The sequence below is a fragment of the Pseudophryne corroboree genome, chromosome 2, assembly GCF_028390025.1.
Source record: "Pseudophryne corroboree isolate aPseCor3 chromosome 2, aPseCor3.hap2, whole genome shotgun sequence".
Lineage (NCBI taxonomy): Eukaryota > Metazoa > Chordata > Amphibia > Anura > Myobatrachidae > Pseudophryne > Pseudophryne corroboree.
The window spans coordinates 241,805,373-241,827,008 of NC_086445.1; the positions used below are offsets into that span (position 1 = coordinate 241,805,373).

Genomic DNA, 21,636 nt, shown 5'->3' on the forward strand with positions numbered 1-21,636 from the left:
TTATGCTGCGGACTTGGCAGAAGCTGTGAGGGGCTTCTGTTCCTGGGAATGGGCTGCTTGCTGCAGTCTTCTTCCCTTTCCTCTACCCCTGGGCAGATATGACTGGCCTTTGCCCGCCTGCCCCTATGGGGACGAAAGGACTGAGACTGAAAAGACTGTGTCCTTTTTTGCCGATATGTGATTCGGGGTAACAAAAAGTGGATTTTTCAGCTGTTGCCATGGCCACCAGGTCCGATGGACCGCCCCTTTATACGGCAATACTTCCACATGCCGTCTGGAATCTGCCTCACCTGACCACTGTCGTGTCTTCGTCTGGCAGATATGTAAATCACATTTACTCTTGATGCCAGAATGCAAATATCCCTCTGCGCATCACGCATATATAGAAATGCATCCTTAAAATGCTCTATAGTCAATAAAATCTTATCCCTGTCAAGGGTATCAAAATTTTCAGTCAGGAAATCCGACCAAGCCCCCTCAGCGCTGCACATCCAGGCTGAGGCGATTGCTGGTCGTAGTATAACACCAGTATGTGTGTATATACTGTCATGATATTTTTCAGCTTCCTATCAGCTGGCTTCTTGAGGGCGGCCGTATCTAGAGACGGTAACGCCATGTTTTTATAAGCGTGTGAGCGCCTTATCCACCCTAAGGTGTGTTTCCCAACTCGCCCTTACTTCTGGCGGGAAAGGGTATACCGCCCATAACTTTCTATCGGAGGAACCCCACGTATCATCACACACTTCATTTAATTTATCTGATTCAGGCAAAACTACAAGTAGTTTATTCACACCCTACAAAATACCCTTATTTGTGGTACTTGTAGTATCAGAAATATGTAACAGCTCCTTCATTGCCCTTAACATGTAACTCGTGGCCCTAAAGGAAAATTACGTATGTTTCTTCACCGTCGACACTGGGGTCAGTGTCCATGTCTGTGTCTGTCGACCGACTGAGGTAAATGGGCGTTTTTACAAGCCCCTGACGGTGTCTGAGACGCCTGGACCGGTACTAATTTGTCCGCCGGCCATCTCATGTCGTCAACCGTCTTGCAGCGTGTTGACATTATCACGTAATTCCATAAGTAGACCATCCATTCCGGTGTCGACTCCCTAGAGAGTGACATCAACATTACAGGCAATTTGCTCCGCCTCCTCACCAACATTTTTCCTCATACATGTCGACACACACGTACCGACATACAGCACACACACAGGGAATGCTCTGATAGAGGACAGGACCCACTAGCCCTTTGGGGAGACAGAGGGAGAGTTTGCCAGCACACACCAAAAGCGCTATAATGTATATAACAACCCTAGAAGGTGTTGTTTCTATATATGCGCTCTTAATATATCATTATATCGCCAATTTATGCCCCCCTTCTCTTTTAACCCTGTTTCTGTAGTGCAGTGCAGGGGAGAGTGGGAGCCTTCCTCACCAGCGGAGCTGATCAGGAAAATGGCGCTGAGTGCTGAGGAGAATAAGCTCCGCCCCCTTTTCGGCGGGCTTTTCCTCCCGGTTTTTTAATAACTGGCCTGGGTTAAAATACATACATATAGCCTTAATGGCTATATGTGATGTATTTATTTGCCAAATAGGTATTTATATTGCTGCCCAGGGCGCCCCCAGCAGCGCCCTGCACCCTCCGTGACCGTGTCAGTGAGCCGTGTGACAACAATGGCGCACAGCTGCAGTGCTGTGCGCTACCTCTCTGAAGACTGTGAAGTCTTCTGCCGCCTGTTTCCGGACCTCCGTTCCGCCGTCTTTCTTCAGCGTCTGTAAGGGGGATCGGCGGCGCGGCTCCGGGACGAACCCCAGGCTGACCTGTGTTCCGACTCCCTCTGGAGCTCAGTGTCCAGTAGCCTAAGACTTCAATCCTCCTGCACGCAGGTGAGTTGCCAGTCTCTCCCCTAAGTCCCTCGTTGCAGTGATCCTGTCGACAGCAGGAATCACTGATTAGAAACCTAAAAAAAAACTTTACTAAATAGCTCCTTAAGAGAGCCATCCAGTTTGCACCCTTCTCGGACGGGCACAAAAACCTAACTGAGGCTTGGAGGAGGGTCATAGGGGGAGGAGCCAGTACACACCATGTGACCTAAAAAGCTTTTTAGATGTGCCCTGTCTCCTGCGGAGCCCGCTATTCCCCATGGTCCTGACGGAGTCCCCAGCATCCACTAGGACGTTAGAGAAATAAGCGCTAGGTCCATTGCCGCCAGACGGGGGTTATGGACTTGGCAATGGTCAGGCGATGCCGACTCGAATCGGCACATGGAAGTTGCCCTATAAGGGGGTAAAACTGTTTGGGGATAGTTTTTCAGACCTCGTTTCCACAGCTACTGCTGGGAAATTAATTTTTTTGCCACAGGCTACCCCACAACAAAAGAAAGCACCGTATCATCAAGTACAGTCCTTTCGGCCCCAGAAAAACAAGTGGGCTAGAGGCTCATCCTTTCTGCCGAGAGGCAAAGGTAGAGGAAAAAAGCTGCAACACACAGCTAGTTCCCAAGAGCAGAAGTCCTCCCTGCGACCGGTAGGTCCACAGCATGGTGCTGGGCCTGCTCAGGCGGACCCGGGTACGGTGGGGGCCCGTCTCAGATATTTCAGCGGACAGTGGGCTCTCTCACATGGATCCCTGGGTCCTTCAAGTAATTTCTCAGGGGTACAGGCTGGAGTTCGAGACGTTCTTCCCCGCGCCGTTTCCTAAAATCTGCCTTACCGGCACCTCCCTCTGCCAGGGAGACGGTGTTGGTGGATATTCAACACTATAATCACAACAAGTGAGTGTCAAGGTGCCCCTCCTTCAGCAAGGAAGGGGTTACTATTCCACAGTGGTTGTGGTACCGCAACGGTTCAGTGAGACCCATCTGAAATTAAAATACTTGAACTTTTATATCAGAAGATTCAAGTTCAAGATGGAATCGCTCAGGGCGCTTATTACGAGCCTGGACGAGGGGGATTACAGGGTCTCCCTGGACATCAAGGATGCGTACCTGCATGTCCCCATTCCCCCCCCTCACCAGGAGTACCTCAGATATGTGGTACAGGACTGTCACTATCAGTTCCAGACGCGGCCGTTGGAGTTGTCCACGGCACCGAAGGTCTTTACCTAGGTAATGGCCGAAGTGATGATACTCCTTCGCAAGAAGGAAGTTTTTATTATCCCGTACTTGGACGATCTCCTGATAAAGGCGAGGTCCAAAGAACAGTTGGTAGTGGGGGTAGCACTCTCTCGGGAAGTGCTACAACAGCACGACTGGATTCTCAATATTCCAAAGTCACAGCTGGTCCCGACGACACGTCTTCTGTTCCTGGGAATGTTTCTGAACGCAGACCAGAAAAGAGTGTTTCTTCCAGTGGAAAAAGCAGAGGAGTTGTCATCTCTAGTCAGAGACATCCTAAAACCAGGACAGGTGTCGGTACATCAATGCACACGAGTCCTGGGGAAAATGGTAGCTTCGTACGAAGCATAATTCCATTCGGAAGACTCCACGCAAGGACGTTCCAGTGGGACCTGTGGGACTAATGGTCCGGGTCCCATGTACAGATACAACAGCGGATAACCCTGTCAGCAAGAAACAGGGTGTCGCTGCTGTGGTGGCTGCAGAGGGCTCATCTACTAGTGGGCCGCAGATTCGGAATACAGGACTGGGTCCTGGTGACCACGGATGCCAGCCTTCGGGGCTGGGGTGCAGTCACACAGGGAAGAAATTTCCAAGGAGATTTCGCTTCACATAAATATTCTGCAGCTAAGGGCCATTTACAATGCCCTAAGACAAGCAAGGCCCCTGCTTCAGAACCAGCCGGTACTGATCCAATCAGACGACATCACGGCGGTCGCCCATGTAAACAGACAGGGCGGCACAAGAAGCAGGATGCGATGGCAGAAGCCACAAGGATTCTCCGATGGGCGACCTACACCCAGGAGAATGGGGACTTCATCCAGAAGTTTTCCAAATGCGGGTAAACCGTTGGGAATGACCACGGGTGGACATGATGGCGTCCCGCCTCAACAAGAAGTTGAAAAGATATTGCGCCAGGTCAAGGGACCCTTAGGCGATCGCTGGGGACGCTCTAGTGACACCGTGGGTGTACCAGTCGGTTTATGTGTCTCCTCCTCTACCTCTCATACCCAAGGTACTGAGAATAATAAGAAGGCGAGGAGTGAAAAACATACTCGGGGTTCCGGATTGGCCATGAAGAGCTTGGTACCCGGAACTTCAAGAGATGCTGGCAGAGGACCCTTGGCCTCTGCCGCTCAGACAAGACCTGCTGCAGCAGGGACCCTGTCTGTTCCAAGACTTACCGCGGCTGCGTTTGACGGCATGGCGGTAGAACACCGGATCCTAAAGGAAAAGGGTATTCCGAAGGAAGTCATCCCTACCCTGATCATAGCCAGGAAGGATGTCACCGCAAGACATTATCGCCACGTTTGGCGAAAATTTGTTGCTTGGTGGGAGGCCATGAAGGCCCCGACGGAGGAATTTCAACTATGTCGATTCCTGCACTTCCTGCAAGCAGGGGTGACGTTTGGGCCTCAAATTGGGGTCCATCAAGGTCCAGATTTCGGCTCTGTCGATTTTCTTCCAGAAAGAACTGGCTTCACTACCTGAATTTCAGACTTTGGTTAAAGGAGTACTACATATTCAGCCTCCTTTTGTGCCTCCTGTGGCACTTTTTGGATCTCAACGTGGTGTTGGATTTCCTAATGTCGCATTGGTTGAGCCACTTAAAACCATGGAGCTAAAGTATCTCGCGTGGAAAGTGGTCATGCTGTTGGCCTTGGCCTTGGCCAGGCGTGTGTCAGAATTGGCGGCTTTGTCATGTAAAAGGCCTTATCTGATTTTCTGTATGGATAGGGCAGAGTTGAGTACTCGTCCTCAGTTTCTCTGAAGGTGGTCTCAGGTTTTCACTTGAACCAACCTATTGTGGTGCCTGCGGCTACTGGGGACTTGGAGGATTCCAAGTTGCTGGACGTAGTCAGGGCCCTGAAAATTTTATTTTTCCAGGTCGGCTGGAGTCAGGAAAACTGACTCGCTGTTTATCCTGATGGCACCCAACAAGCTGGGTGCTCCTGCTTCTAAGCAGTCTATTGCGCGCTGGATTTGTAGCACTATTCAGCTGGCGCATTCTGCGGTAGGATTACCGCAGCCTAAATCAATAAAAGCCCATTCCACAAGGACGGTGGGCTCATCTTGGGCGGCTGCCCGAGGGGTCTCGGCTTTACAATTTTGCCGAGCAGTTACTTGGTCAGGGGCAAACACGTTTGCAAAATTCTACGAATTTGATACCCTGGCTGAAGAGGACCTGGAGTTCTCTCATTCGGTGCTGCAGAGTCATCCGCACTCTCCCGCCCGTTTGGGAGCTTTGGTATAATCCCCATGGTCCTTACGGAGTTCCCAGCATCCACTAGGACGTCAGAGAAAATAAGAATTTACTTACCGATAATTCTATTTCTCGTAGTCCGTAGTGGATGCTGGGCGCCCGTCCCAAGTGCGGATTGTCTGCAATACTTGTATATAGTTATTGTTAACTAATCGGGTTCTTGTTGTGAGCCATCTATTCAGAGGCTCCTCTGTTATCATGCTGTTAACTGGGTTTCATATCACAAGTTGTACGGTGTGATTGGTGTGGCTGGTATGAGTCTTACCCGGGATTCAAAATCCTTCCTTATTGTGTACGCTCGTCCGGGCACAGTATCCTGAGGCTTGGAGGAGGGTCATAGGGGGAGGAGCCAGTGCACACCAGATAGTCCTAAAGCTTTCTTTAGATGTGCCCAGTCTCCTGCGGAGCCGCTATTCCCCATGGTCCTTACGGAGTTCCCAGCATCCACTACGGACTACGAGAAATAGAATTATCGGTAAGTAAATTCTTATTTTTCATCACAGAGGGGGCATGCCCAGCGCTCTGGGGGCTGCTGGCATGCCCCCTCTTCCTCTGTCCTCCACCCCCCCCCCACCGCGGGACACTGCGACCTGCGGGTAAGTCAGCGTGACAGTCCCAAAAAACCGGGACTGTCCTGGGAAAATCGGGACAGTTTGGGGATATGCTGCTGGGTGACATGGAAAACGTGAACTGTGTGGGGTCCTGTGGACCGAGTTTGAGAACCACTGGGCTAGAAGAATAGCACATAGCTGCTGCCAATCTGCTTATAGGGGGTAATTCCAAGTTGATCGCAGCAGGATTTTTTTTTAGCAGTTGGGCAAAACCATGTGCACTGCAGGTGGGGCAGATATAACATGTGCAGACAGAGTTAGATTTGGGTGGGTTATTTTATTTCTGTGCAGGGTAAATACTGGCTGCTTTATTTTTACACTGCAAATTAGATTGCAGATTGAACACACCACACCCAAATCTAACTCTCTCTGCACATGTTATATCTGTCTCCCCTGCAGTGCACATGGTTTTGCCCAACTGCTAAAAAAATCCTGCTGCGATCAACTTGGAATTACCCCATAGCACACTCGCTGTGTAAAATGGCGGCGGCGCTGCTGCTGCTGCGTTTATTCCGTCGCAACCTGTCCCAGTACTCTGCTGCGCTCTGGCGGCGTCACGTGATGTAAACAACAAACTGGACAATAGTCCGTGACTGAGCGCAGCAGCGTTAATATTCTCATGGATACACCCTCTGGCAATGATATCTGGGTCTAGCCGATTTATTCCCCCGTTCCCGACCCCCCAACCCTGTCCCCGTCCAGAGTCATGTTTCTGCCAGTCTGCCACTCTTGCTCCATCCGTTCTTCCCTCCCACAGTCCCACTCCCAGCAGAGAGGGGGGCGGAAGTAAACGTGATGAGAGGACCAAGATGGCGACTCCCTATGTGACCGATGAATCCGGTGAGTGTGGAACCGAGAAAGGTAAATGATTCTCCGGATCACCACTCTCTTGCAACTAGCGTACGGTTCCTATTGTTTTTTTTTCTTCTTCTTTTCGTGTATTGGTTGGCAAGCGTTCTACCCTGTGCAGCGTATCGCTATTGTGCCCAGTGTGCCCTCATCCATTCCTCCCCGAGCTCCCTCCATCATTGTATGGTCTGGCCGCGCATCCCTGCAGCACTCAGTGACAGTCATGTACTATGCCTCACTGCACACTATGTCTGTCGCCTTTACCCATGACACTTTGTGCAGTAGCTGTACACCATTATGGGGTTAATATTGCAGGGCACAAATTATTATTTAAAGCAAGGTTTAACTATTAAAAGGAAGCAGTTTCCATTTGTACTAACTGGGGTGCATGTGAATGTTACAGATGTAGCGTATGCCCCTCTTGGTGCGCCATAAACTGGCAATTTCAGCACTGAGTGGCTACATTCAAAATCAATTGCTACTTGTGAAAATGGTCAAAATAGTTTCAAAACTTCTTTTATTGGGGCAAGGTTATGAATTGGCACCTGAATGCGCTATGTCTGTGTATATGGAGTCATATTAATTAAGCAATTTATATTATTGTGCACTGTTAGATCAATGCTACTGTGGGGATGTACTAAAAGGATGATCACAGAAAGGGATGATCGGGATGATTACATGCAGTTCACCTCCAAGACACTAGATGTCAGAATTTTTTACTTAATTTAAAGATTAACAAACAAAAAAACATCATATAACATCAAATTTTATGTAAGTCAGGCCCGAAAAATGACTTATAATATCTTTATAAATTTGCAGTAAAAAGTACATTATCCCACATTTATTATATAGTATAATATATGTACACATACCATTGCATAAGGTGTTAAAGTACACTTAATTTCTGTTTTATAAACTGCATAAAAATCGATTAAAATTTACATTGGATGACCGCGTGATAATCACATTTCCGTATACCTGGGACTGTTTTCTATGCGTTTCCAGTGGGATGATGGCTATATCTTTTTTATTTACGTGGGATGATCACGTTTTTAGCGCAGATATACATACCTGGGACTGTTTTCTATGCGTTTCCAGTGGGGTGATGGCTATATCTTTTGTATTTACGTGGGAAGATCGCGTTTTTAGCGCAGATATACATACCTGGGACAGTTTTCTATGCGTTTCCAGTGGGATGATGGCTATATCTTTTTTATTTACGTGGGATGATCACATTTTTAGCGCAGATAGACATACCTGGGACAGTTTTCTATGCGTTTCCAGTGGGATGATGGCTATATCTTTTTTATTTACGTGGGATGATCACGTTTTTAGCGCAGATATACATACCTGGGACTGTTTTTTATGCGTTTCCGTTGGGATGATGGCTATATCTTTTTTATTTACGTGGGATGATCAAGTTTTTAGCGCAGATATACATACCTGGGACTGTTTTCTATGCGTTTCCGTTGGGATGATGACTATATCTTTTTTATTTACGTGGGATGATCACGTTTTTAGCGCAGATACACATACCTGGGACTGTTTTCTATGCGTTTCCAGTGGGATGATGGCTATATCTTTTTTATTTACGTGGGATGATCACGTTTTTAGCGCAGATATACATACCTGGGACTGTTTTCTATGCGTTTCCAGTGGGATGATGGCTATATCTTTTTTTATTTACGTGGGATGATAACGTTTTAGCGCAGATATACATACCTGGGACTGTTTTCTATGCGTTTCCAGTGGGATGATGGCTATATCTTTTTTTATTTACGTGGGATGATCACGTTTTTAGCGCAGATATACATACCTGGGACTGTTTTCTATGCATTTCCAGTGGGATGATGGCTATATCTTTTTTATTTACGTGGGATGATCACATTTTTAGCGCAGATATACATACCTGGGACTGTTTTCTATGCGTTTCCAGTGGGATGATGGCTATATCTTTTTTATTTACGTGGGATGATCACGTTTTTAGAGCAGATAAACATACCTGGGACTGTTTTTTATGCGTTTCCGTTGGGATGATGGCTATATCTTTTTTATTTACGTGGGATGATCACGTTTTTAGCGCAGATATACATACCTGGGACTGTTTTCTATGCGTTGCCAGTGGGATGATGGCTATATCTTTTGTATTTACGTGGGATGATCACGTTTTTAGCGCAGATATACATACCTGGGACTGTTTTCTATGCATTTCCAGTGGGATGATGGCTATGTCTTTTTTATTTACGTGGGATGATCACGTTTTTAGCGCAGATATACATACCTGGGACTGTTTTCTATGCGTTTCCAGTGGGATGATGTCTATATCTTTTTTATTTACGTGGGATGATCACGTTTTTAGCGCAGATATATATACCTGGGACAGTTTTCTATGCGTTTCCAGTGGGATGATGGCTATATCTTTTGTATTTACGTGGGATGATCACGTTTTTAGCGCAGATATATATACCTGGGACTGTTTTCTATTCGTTTCCAGTGGGATGATGGCTATATCTTTTTTATTTACGTGGGATGATCACGTTTTTAGCGCAGATATACATACCTGGGACTGTTTTCTATGCGTTTCCAGTGGGATGATGGCTATATCTTTTTTATTTACGTGGGATGATCACGTTTTTAGCGCAGATATACATACCTGGGACTGTTTTCTATGCATTTCCAGTGGGATGATGGCTATGTCTTTTTTATTTACGTGGGATGATCACATTTTTAGCGCAGATATACATACCTGGGACTGTTTTCTATGCGTTTCCAGTGGGATGATGGCTATATCTTTTTTATTTACGTGGGATGATCACGTTTTTAGAGCAGATATACATACCTGGGACTGTTTTTTATGCATTTCCGTTGGGATGATGGCTATATCTTTTTTATTTACGTGGGATGATCACGTTTTTAGCGCAGATATACATACCTGGGACTGTTTTCTATGCGTTGCCAGTGGGATGATGGCTATATCTTTTGTATTTACGTGGGATGATCACGTTTTTAGCGCAGATATACATACCTGGGACTGTTTTCTATGCGTTTCCAGTGGGATGATGGCTATATCTTTTGTATTTACGTGGGATGATCACGTTTTTAGCGCATATATATATATACCTGGGACTGTTTTCTATGCGTTTCCAGTGGGATGATGGCTATATCTTTTTTATTTACGTGGGATGATCACGTTTTTAGAGCAGATATACATACCTGGGACTGTTTTTTATGCATTTCCGTTGGGATGATGGCTATATCTTTTTTATTTACGTGGGATGATCACGTTTTTAGCGCAGATATACATACCTGGGACTGTTTTCTATGCGTTTCCGTTGGGATGATGGCTATATCTTTTTTATTTACGTGGGATGATCACGTTTTTAGCGCAGATACACATACCTGGGACTGTTTTCTATGCGTTTCCGTTGGGATGATGGCTATATCTTTTGTATTTACGTGGGATGATCACGTTTTTAGCGCAGATATATGTACCTGGGACTGTTTTCTATGCGTTTCCAGTGGGATGATGGCTATATCTTTTTTATTTACGTGGGATGATCACATTTTTAGCGCAGATATACATACCTGGGACTGTTTTTTATGCGTTTCCGTTGGGATGATGGCTATATCTTTTTTATTTACGTGGGATGATCACGTTTTTAGCGCAGATATACATACCTGGGACTGTTTTCTATGCGTTTCCAGTGGGATGATGGCTATATCTTTTTTATTTACGTGGGATGATCACGTTTTTAGCGCAGATATACATACCTGGGACTGTTTTCTATGCGTTTCCAGTGGGATGATGGCTATATCTTTTTTATTTACGTGGGATGATCACGTTTTTAGCGCAGATATACATCCCACGTAAATAAAAAAGATATAGCCATCATCCCAACGGAAACGCATAAAAAACAGTCCAAGGTATGTATATCTGTGCTAAAAATGTGATCATCCCACGTAAATAAAAAAGATATAGCCATCATTCCAACGGAAACGCATAGAAAACTGTCCCAGGTATGTATATCTGCGCTAAAAACGTGATCATCCCACGTAAATAAAAAAGATATAGCCATCATCCCACTGGAAACGCATAGAAAACAGTCCCAGGTATGTATATCTGCGCTAAAAACATGATCATCCCATGTAAATACAAAAGATATAGCCATCATCCCACTGGAAACGCATAGAAAACTGTCCCAGGTATGTATATCTGCGCTAAAAACGTGATCATCCCACGTAAATAAAAAAGATATAGCCATCATCCCACTGGAAACGCATAGAAAACAGTCCCAGGTATATATATCTGCGCTAAAAACATGATCATCCCACGTAAATACAAAAGATTTAGCCATCATCCCACTGGAAACGCATAGAAAACAGTCCCAGGTATGTATATCTGCGCTAAAAACGTGATCATCCCACGTAAATAAAAAAGATATAGCCATCATCCCACTGGAAACGCATAGAAAACAGTCCCAGGTATGTATATCTGCGCTAAAAACTTGATCATCCCACGTAAATAAAAAAGATATAGCCATCATCCCACTGGAAACGCATAGAAAACTGTCCCAGGTATGTATATCTGCGCTAAAAACGTGATCATCCCACGTAAATAAAAAAGATATAGCCATCATCCCACCGGAAACGCATAGAAAACAGTCCCAGGTATATATATCTGCGCTAAAAACGTGATCATCCCACGTAAATACAAAAGATATAGCCATCATCCCACTGGAAACGCATAGAAAACAGTCCCAGGTATATATATCTGCGCTAAAAACGTGATCATCCCACGTAAATACAAAAGATATAGCCATCATCCCACCGGAAACGCATAGAAAACTGTCCCAGGTATGTATATCTGCGCTAAAAACGTGGTCATCCCGCGTAAATACAAAAGATATAGCCATCATCCCACCGGAAATGCATAGAAAACAGTCCCAGGTATGTATATCTGCGCTAAAAACGTGATCATCCCACGTAAATAAAAAAGATATAGCCATCATCCCACTGGAAACGCATAGAAAACAGTCCCAGGTATGTCTATCTGCGCTAAAAACGTGATCATCCCACGTAAATAAAAAAGATATAGCCATCATCCCACTGGAAACGCATAGAAAACTGTCCCAGGTATGTATATCTGCGCTAAAAACGTGATCATCCCACGTAAATACAAAATATATAGCCATCATCCCACCGGAAACGCATAGAAAACAGTCCCAGGTATGTATATCTGCGCTAAAAACGTGATCATCCCACGTAAATAAAAAAGATATAGCCATCATCCCACCGGAAACGCATAGAAAACAGTCCCAGGTATGTATATCTGCGCTAAAAACGTGATCATCCCACGTAAATAAAAAAGATATAGCCATCATCCCACTGGAAACGCATAGAAAACTGTCCCAGGTATGTATATCTGCGCTAAAAACGTGATCATCCCACGTAAATACCATAGATATAGCCATCATCCCACCGGAAACGCATAGAAAACTGTCCCAGGTATGTATATCTGCGCTAAAAACGTGATCATCCCACGTAAATAAAAAAGATATAGCCATCATCCCACTGGAAACGCATAGAAAACAGTCCCAGGTATGTATATCTGCGCTAAAAACGTGATCATCCCACGTAAATAAAAAAGATATAGCCGTCATCCCACTGGAAACGCGTAGAAAACAGTCCCAGGTATGTATATCTGCGCTAAAAACGTGATCATCCCACGTAAATAAAAAAGATATAGCCATCATCCCACTGGAAACGCATAGAAAACAGTCCCAGGTATGTATATCTGCGCTAAAAACGTGATCATCCCACGTAAATAAAAAAGATATAGCCATCATCCCACTGGAAACGCATAGAAAACAGTCCCAGGTATGTATATCTGCGCTAAAAACGTGATCATCCCACGTAAATAAAAAAGATATAGCCATCATCCCACTGGAAACGCATAGAAAACTGTCCCAGGTATGTATATCTGCGCTAAAAACGTGATCATCCCACGTAAATACCATAGATATAGCCATCATCCCACTGGAAACGCATAGAAAACTGTCCCAGGTATGTATATCTGCGCTAAAAACGTGATCATCCCACGTAAATACCATAGATATAGCCATCATCCCACCGGAAACGCATAGAAAACAGTCCCAGGTATGTATATCTGCGCTAAAAACGGTATCATCCCACGTAAATAAAAAAGATATAGCCATCATCCCACTGGAAACGCATAGAAAACAGTCCCAGGTATGTATATCTGCGCTAAAAACGTGATCATCCCACGTAAATAAAAAAGATATAGCCATCATCCCACTGGAAACGCATAGAAAACTGTCCCAGGTATGAAAATGGTAGGGGGTGCCAGGACTCAATATTGATATTAGGATGCTGGTTTCCTTATTTCATTATATGGCTTTGTTGATATAAACCGATGCAGAAACAATATAAATGCTGTTACTTTTTTTTAACTATGAATATATCATTTAAAAGCTTTATGTGCTTGCTGTAGTTTGTAAATTCTCAGTTGAGGTTAAAAAATATAGTGACATCTAGAGGTGCGAATAGGAACTACAGGCAATCATCCCGATCATCCCTTTCTGTGATCATCCTTTTAGTACATCCCGCTACTGTGAACAATGTACGTGGTAAGTTGAAATGATAAAGGACTTGTTTCATGTAAGTTGGGTATTTTTGTTTTTTGGCAACTGTGGAATGACAGGTTCGAGAATGCATATGCAGCCTCCAACTGGTACTACAAGTAGATAACCTTTGCTTCAGTGTTAAAACCACTTTCTGTAATAAAAGTATAAATTATTTTTTTTTCATGAACAAAACTTACTATTCAGTATTTCTTACAATTTGCACACAAAAAAAATGCCATTGATATACCACAGTCTGAGCTGTTGCCTCTTTTATAGTGTCCTATATGTCTCTTAAATCCACATCTGCGATATTGTGTCACCCATGCTGTTTGCCTAATCTTGGTGGTCGGTGATAAGTGTTTGTTCATACTGCAGTGGTGCATGGTGAATAAATTATGTGATCCCTGTCATTTGCAGCTGCAGGTTCATTGAAATGAAATTCTATCCATGTGACACTACAATAGTATCTCTTGCCAGAAATGAATACCTTTTAGAGGATGAAAAAATTCTTTACACAGGAGGCATTTCTTAGTACTATGGCATGCAATAACACAGGTAGTCTGTTAACTGGACTAGAAGTACATACACAGCCTGTGAGTTGAGATCCCGGGTGTGGTATAAGGGTCCCTATTTGGGGTTCTTTGGTTGGCAAGATACACAGTACAGTCTATCGAAACTCTCCTCTTTCAGGGTCGCACAACTTTGCTGAAAAACAGGCTGAGCAGAACTGATCTCAAACATTAGGAGATTATGTAATGTACTGAAACCCTGTGTAATAATGCAAATCTAGCACTTCTTTCCCAGACCAACAACATCATACCTGGACTTATTAGGCCACCTTGTCATCCTGTAGCAATGAAGATTTATATGGAACACATATACATATGTGTATGTTGATGGGGCTCATAACATTTTTAGGGGTAATTCAGACCTGATCGTTGCTGTGCGTTTTCGCACAGCGGGCGATTAGGTCTGTACTGCGCATGCACCACAATGCGCCGTCACATCAGACGACTGCACTGGGCATCGGTGCATAGCGACGGGATGGTGCGAAAAAAAGCGGTCGCACAGGTGATCGCAAGGTGACTAACAGGAAGAGGCCGTTTGTGGGTGGCAACTGATCGTTTTGTAGGAGTGTCAGGGAAAACGCAGGAGGGACCAGGCGTTTGGAGGGAGGGTTCTGACGTCAGCACCGGCCCAAATCATCGCATCGGCTGAGTAAGTCCTGGGGGTAAATTTACTAAGATGGGAGTTATATTTAAGATGGGATGTTACCCATAGCAACCTATCATATTCTACTTCTCATTTATATAGCACCTTCTAGAAAATAATACATTTAATCTGATTGGTTGCTATAGGCAACATCCCATCTAAAATAGAACTCCTATCTTAGTAAATTTACCCCCTGGGCTAAGCAGAGACTGCACAAGCTCTCCTACAAATGCGATCACACACCTGCACACAGCAAATACCCTCCACTGTAGGCGTCGGATGCAAAAAACGCACCCTGGCGATCAGGTCTGAATTACCCCTTAGAACATTACATTTGATTGGTTATGATGGAAAACCTGTTTGAATGTGTAGTGTTTACTAAAGTGGTTGTTCAGTGGTTATGCTCTATACATAGTCATAGCTGTTGTGTCTGGGCAGCATACTGTAAATCCTACACTTTGCTGGGATATGTTATGGCAAATGGCAAATCCCTTTTTCAGGGAGTAGAATGACTATTTTCCACTACATTGACACCAGTAGCTTCTTATGGGAGTTGAATATGCCTTTCTAATGACATTGCTAAAACTCTAATGTGACAACTGTACATTTTGTAGTAATGACTTGCAGTTCACTTGTTTAGTAACCTCTTGCCAGTGAAACATCTGTACTAAGGCCAAATATAGCTGGTGAAGGGAGGCAGGGATTCTGCTATGACTGGTCCCCAGGGTTCCTGTCTGTTCCCTCCCACCCTTTAAATACAGTAAATGGCTGATTTTTGCCTTAAGGTTGGAAGGAAGGTCGAAGTAGTTTTATTGTGGTTTAAAACATATTACTTTCTTTTGTTGTTGTTTTGTTTATATGTGTGTGCCACACTCAATGGTAAGCCTCAACTACTATTGTATTTATTACAGACTGCTTTATGATGTGCCTTTTTAAACATTCCAACTGTGCTGAATATATACATTACAATTTTTGCTTGGAAAAAATATATATGATGCCTTGCTCCTTTCCTGTGACAGGTGATACTTATTTTAGGGAAGGTGTAAAATCTATAAATGATTCCTTGTAAAAACAAGTGTTGCCATTAAGCCCAGCAACCCGGGATGTTATGGTGCCGCCCTTTTGTTTCATATATGTGCATGGAAAAAGAATTCCCTGTGGAGCTAGCATTTGTGAACTCCTGCATCTAGGAGTGCCAAGACTCAAATACATAAAGTGAAAATACAAAGAATATATTGGAAATATCTTCTTTGTATTATTCAAACCAGTTTTATAGTCAAAACTCTGGAGTAAGCAGTCTGACAGGTGAGGCAGTGCCTACCCTGTCCACACATCTCCTATCAAAACTCGTCAAAGTTTCTGGTGTATATACTGCTGCATCTTTGTATAATGCCCACATGAACCTTTGGCTCATATTGTGTATAAATGTGGCTCTGGTACCAGCCAGTGCATCCTGAGCCATTTACCTCACCACACGTCCCTACACAGTACTGTGCAAAAGTTTTAGGCAGGTGTGGAGAAAATGCTGCAAAGTAAGAAAGCTTTCAAAAATAGTGTTAATAGTTTATTTTCAACAATTAACTCCGCCGGGTCGCAACAACGCTTACCCACGGTACAAGTGCTGTCTCGACGGGCGTCTGTGTCGGATGTTGCTAGCAGGTCCGGCAGACGTTACCAGGCTGTGGCCGGAGCATGGGGAGAAGGTAAGGCATCGGTTCCGCTTAGAAGGGGAATACGGACACAGTCGCACTGATTTGGGAGGAGACTACCAAACAGTAGCTGGCGCGCCACCACCACAGGTGCTCTAGCGCTAGGCTTTAGGGATCAGAAGGCGCCAGGATTAGTTTGAGGCTGCGATCCCTAGGGTTGATGCCAGCAGTGGGGAGTCAGACGCTCTCCTGGTCGCCCCTCCCCCCAGTTCATGACCAGTTTCCGAGCGTCTCCCGCCATGAACTGATTGCCTCACTTCCGTCTCAGATGCTACCACGAGGGAACTCAGTCGCAGTATAGCGCTGCGTCTGTATACACTAAAGTTTGACCACTAAGACACTGGGTCGCAGACAGAGCGTCTGCATGCACTAACGTTCACTGAGCGTCTGTGTCCAATAAGAATACCGGAGCGGCAGTGTACACTAGTAGCGTCTGGATCCACTCAGCGGTTTGCAAACGTATTGATCGATCCTGGAAGTGGGGTGAGTCTCCCTGTATCCCACTCTACAGAGTAAGGGTTATACAGCACTAAAATTCTATCTACTATGTTAGTATGAATAGTTAAGTTTAGTGCCTATTTGTATATGAGTTTTTGTACAATGCTGTAGTTTTTCTCCGCAATTGCGTCTGAATACATTAAAATAACTGTTTAATACAGAAAACAGTAAATGTACGCCTACATACATGAAATGTGTTTGTAGTTGATAATATGCTCATATGACTAATAATATCATGTGGCTGACTGCTAGTGTGATTGCTGACTTTATATATGTTGGTCAGTGTCTCTTTTTCTGAACCTCAGTGCTGGTGCTTGGGTTGGGGATCAGATTGATATCACTTTTTATGCTTTATAAAGTGTGTTCAGTCACAGATTGTGTAGTATTGTGGATGAGTTTATTATTTATCATGTCTAAGAGCGGCAAAGGTGACGAGGTTACTACAGTAACACCAACACTTAAAACATGTTTATCCTGCAAGGTGGGGTTAATAACTCAATCCTTGGGAAATAATGGATTATGTGCAAATTGCTTTTCATTTCGGCAGACTACTAGGCAGATCCCTGTTTCACAACAAGTAGATCCACCTTGGGCCATATTTGCACAGACTCTATCCAGAATAGCTGACAGGTTGGCCCCTGTAGCTCCAGTAGGTTGAATGATTAACCCTTACATGCAGCTCCCAGCTTATGGTACAGACCCTACAGCTTCTACAAGTCAACAAGCTGATAAACTGAAGGTAAATATATCATCCAATTCGCAAGCTACACAGGAGGATACAACAGATGATGACTCCATATACTCTACTTCACCTTATGAAGAACAAATAGAGGGCTTCAGCTCAGAAGATATAGCTGAGTTAATTGGAGCAATGAAGGCTATTCTGTCTCTAGAAGATTCAGTTGAGCCAGTAGTAAAAACTAAAGCACCTGTGTTTAAACGTCCCAGAACAGTGAGGGTGGAATTTCCAAGGTCAGAGGAACTGACAGAAATCATGGAGGAACCTTGGGCTACGCTCAATAAGAAATATAAAATCCCAAGGAAATGGGATTCGTACTACCCTTTTCCATTTGGGGACTGTTTAAAAAGAGAAGTGCCTCCTAAAGTAGATACGCACATCATTCGACTGCTGCGGAAATCCTTTTCATCTTGCCTTCAACATCATTAAATGATGTCACAGACAGGAGAGTGGATGGTTTTTTGAAAAACATTTTTTCTCTGACGTCCTAGTGGATGCTGGGAACTCCGTAAGGACCATGGGGAATAGCGGGCTCCGAAGGAGGCTGGGCACTCTAGAAAGATTTATGACTACCTGGTGTGCACTGGCTCCTCCCACTACGACCCTCCTCCAAGCCTCAGTTAGATTTTGTGCCCGGCCGAGGTTGGATGCACACTAGGGGCTCTCCTGAGCCTTTAGAAAGAAAGATAGAAATTAGGTTTTTTATTTTCAGTGAGACCTGCTGGCAACAGGCTCACTGCAGCGAGGGACTAAGGGGAGAAGAAGCGAACCTGCCTGCTTGCAGCCAGCTTGGGCTTCTTAGGCTACTGGACATCATTAGCTCCAGAGGGATCGACCGCAGGCCCAGTCCTTGGTGTTCGGTCCCGGAGCCGCGCCGCCGTCCCCCTTACAGAGCCAGAAGCAAGAAGAGGTCCGGAAAATCGGCGGCAGAAGACATCAGTCTTCACCAAGGTAGCGCACAGCACTGCAGCTGTGCGCCATTGCTCCTCACACACACTTCACACTCCGGTCACTGAGGGTGCAGGGCGCTGGGGGGGGGGCGCCCTGAGAAGCAATAATAACACCTTGGCTGGCAAAAATACCACAATATATAGCCCCAGAGGCTATATATGTGGAAAATACCCCTGCCAGAATATAGGAAAAAGCGGGAGAATAGTCAGCGGAAAAGGGGCGGAGCTATCTCCCTCAGCACACTGGCGCCATTTCTCCTTCACAGATCCGCTGGAAGGAAGCTCCCTGGCTCTCCCCTGCAGTCTACACTACAGAAAAGGGTAAAAAAGAGAGGGGGGGCACTAAATTTAGGCGCAGTATACAATTATATAGAAAAAGCAGCTATAGGGGACATAACTCAGTTAGTCCCTGCATTATATAGCGCTCTGGTGTGTGCTGGCATACTCTCACTCTGTCCCCCCAAAGGGCTTTTGTGGGTCCTGTCCTCTGTTGGAGCATTCCCTGTGTGTGTGCGGTGTGTCGGTACGGCTGTGTCGACATGTTTGATGAGGATAATGATGTGGAGACGGAGCAGATGCCTTTAGAAGGGATGTCCCCCCCTGCGGGGCAGACACCTGAGTGGTTGAGCTTATAGAAAGAAATGAGTGCACGTATAGACTCCTTACATAAGAAATTTGACGACATGCCAAATGTGGGACAGCCGACTTCTCAGCTCGTGCCTGTCCAGGCGTCGCACAGGTCATCAGGGGCTCTAAAACGCCCGCTACCTCAGACCGCAGACCCAGATGTCGACACTGATACTGACACCAGTGTCGACGACGATGAGTCTAACCTGATGCCCACTAAGGCCATTCACTGCATGATTGAGGCAATGAAAGAGGTGTTACACATTTCTGATATAAATACAGGTACCACTAAAAAGTGTATTATGTTTGGGGAGAAAAAACTACCCGTAGTTTTTCCCCCATCAGATGAATTAAATGAAGTGTGTGAAGAAGCGTGGGCTTTCCCTGATAAAAAATTGGTAATTCCTAAGAAGGTACTAATGGCGTTCCCTTTCCCGCCAGAGGATAGGTCACGTTGGGAAACACCTCCTAAGGTGGATAAAGCGCTCACACGTTTGTCTAAAAAGGTGGCACTACCATCTCCGGATACGGCCGCCCTCAAGGAACCTGCTGATAGAAAGCAGGAGGTGATCCTGAAGTCTGTATATACACACTCAGGCATTATACTTAGACCAGCTATTGCATCAGCTTGGATGTGCAGTGCTGCCGCTGCGTGGTCAGATAAACTGTCAGAAAATTTTGACACATTAGACAGAGACACGATCCTGCTAACCATAGACCATATCAAAGACTCAGTCTTATATATGAGAGATGCACAGAGGGAAATCTGCCGACTGGCATCTAAAGTAAATGCATTGTCCATTTCTGCTAGGAGAGGCTTATGGACTCGCCAGTGGACAGGAGATGCAGATTCTAAAAGGCACATGGAAGTTTTGCCTTATAAGGGTGAGGAATTATTTGGGGATGGTCTCTCGGACCTAGTTTCCACAGCAACGTCTGGGAAGTCAGCATTTTTACCCCATGTCCCCTCACAGCCTAAGAAGGCGCCGTTTTATCAGGTTCAGTCCTTTCGGACCCAGAAAAACAGGCGTGGAAAAGGCGGGTCTTTTCTGTCCAGAGGCAGAGGTAGGGGAAAAAGGCTGCAACAAACAGCAGGTTCCCAGGAGCAAAAGTCCTCCCCCGCTTCTTCTTCCAAGTCCGCCGCATGACGGTGGGGCTCCACAGGAGGAGCCAGGTACGGTGGGGGGCCGCCTCAAGAATTTCAGCGATCAGTGGGCTCGCTCACAGGTGGATCCCTGGATCCTTCAAATAGTATCTCAGGGGTACAAACTGGAATTCGAGGCGTCTCCACCCCACCGGTTCCTAAAATCTGCCTTGCCGATTGCTCCCTCAGACAGGGAGGCTGTGCTAGCGGCAATTCACAAGCTGTATTCCCAGCAGGTGATAATCAAGGTACCCCTACTTCAACAAGGCCGGGGTTACTATTCCACACTATTTGTGGTACCGAAACCGGACGGTTCGGTGAGACCCATTTTAAATTTGAAATCCTTGAACACATACATAAAAAAATTCAAGTTCAAGATGGAATCGCTCAGGGCGGTTATTGCAAGCCTGGAGGAGGGGGATTACATGGTATCCCTGGACATCAAGGATGCTTACTTGCATGTCCCCATTTACCATCCTCACCAGGAGTACCTCAGATTTGTGGTACAGGATTGCCATTACCAATTCCAGACGCTGCCGTTTGGACTGTCCACGGCACCGAGGGTATTTACCAAGGTTATGGCGGAAATGATGATACTCCTTCGAAAAAAGGGAGTTTTAATTATCCCGTACTTGGACGATCTCCTAATAAAGGCGAGGTCCAAGGAACAGTTGTTGGTGGGAGTAGCACTATCTCAGGAGGTGCTGCACCAGCACGGCTGGATTCTGAAGATCCCAAAGTCACAGCTGGTTCCGACGACACGGCTACTGTTCCTGGGTATGATTCTGGATACAGTCCAGAAAAAAGTGTTTCTCCCGGAGGAGAAAGCCAGGGAGTTGTCATCTCTAGTCAGAGACCTCCTGAAACCAAAACAGGTATCAGTGCATCGCTGCACGCGGGTCCTGGGAAAGATGGTGGCTTCTTACGAAGCAATTCCCTTCGGCAGGTTCCATGCCAGAATCTTCCAGTGGGACCTGTTGGACCAGTGGTCCGGATCGCATCTTCAGATGCATCGCTTAATAACCCTGTCTCCAAGAACCAGGGTGTCTCTACTGTGGTGGCTGCAGAGTGCTCATCTTCTAGAGGGCCGCAGGTTCGGCATACAGGACTGGGTCCTGGTGACCACGGATGCCAGCCTTCGAGGCTGGGGGGCAGTCACACAGGGAAGAAACTTCCAAGGACTATGGTCGAGTCAGGAGACTTCCCTTCACATAAATATTCTGGAACTAAGGGCCATCTACAATGCCCTAAGTCAAGCAAAATCCCTGCTC

At 45.5% G+C, this 21,636-nt stretch overlaps 1 protein-coding gene across 3 annotated transcripts in view; it reads left to right on the plus strand.

Moving 5' to 3' along the window:
* The window catches only part of PYM1 (PYM homolog 1, exon junction complex associated factor), a 169,530-nt gene that overhangs the window by 105,533 nt on the left and 42,361 nt on the right, over positions 1 to 21,636 (plus strand). The window contains exon 1 of one of the 3 annotated variants that reach the window (XM_063952575.1): positions 6,446 to 6,854. The exons of 1 other annotated variant lie outside the window; for it this stretch is intronic. In XM_063952575.1, coding sequence (XP_063808645.1) covers positions 6,632 to 6,854 — 223 coding nt within the window. In that variant the 5' untranslated portion in view covers positions 6,446 to 6,631. Of the gene's footprint in view, positions 1 to 6,445; positions 6,855 to 21,636 lie in introns of those variants that run through there. One more of the 3 variants, XM_063952576.1, reaches the window with a different exon arrangement.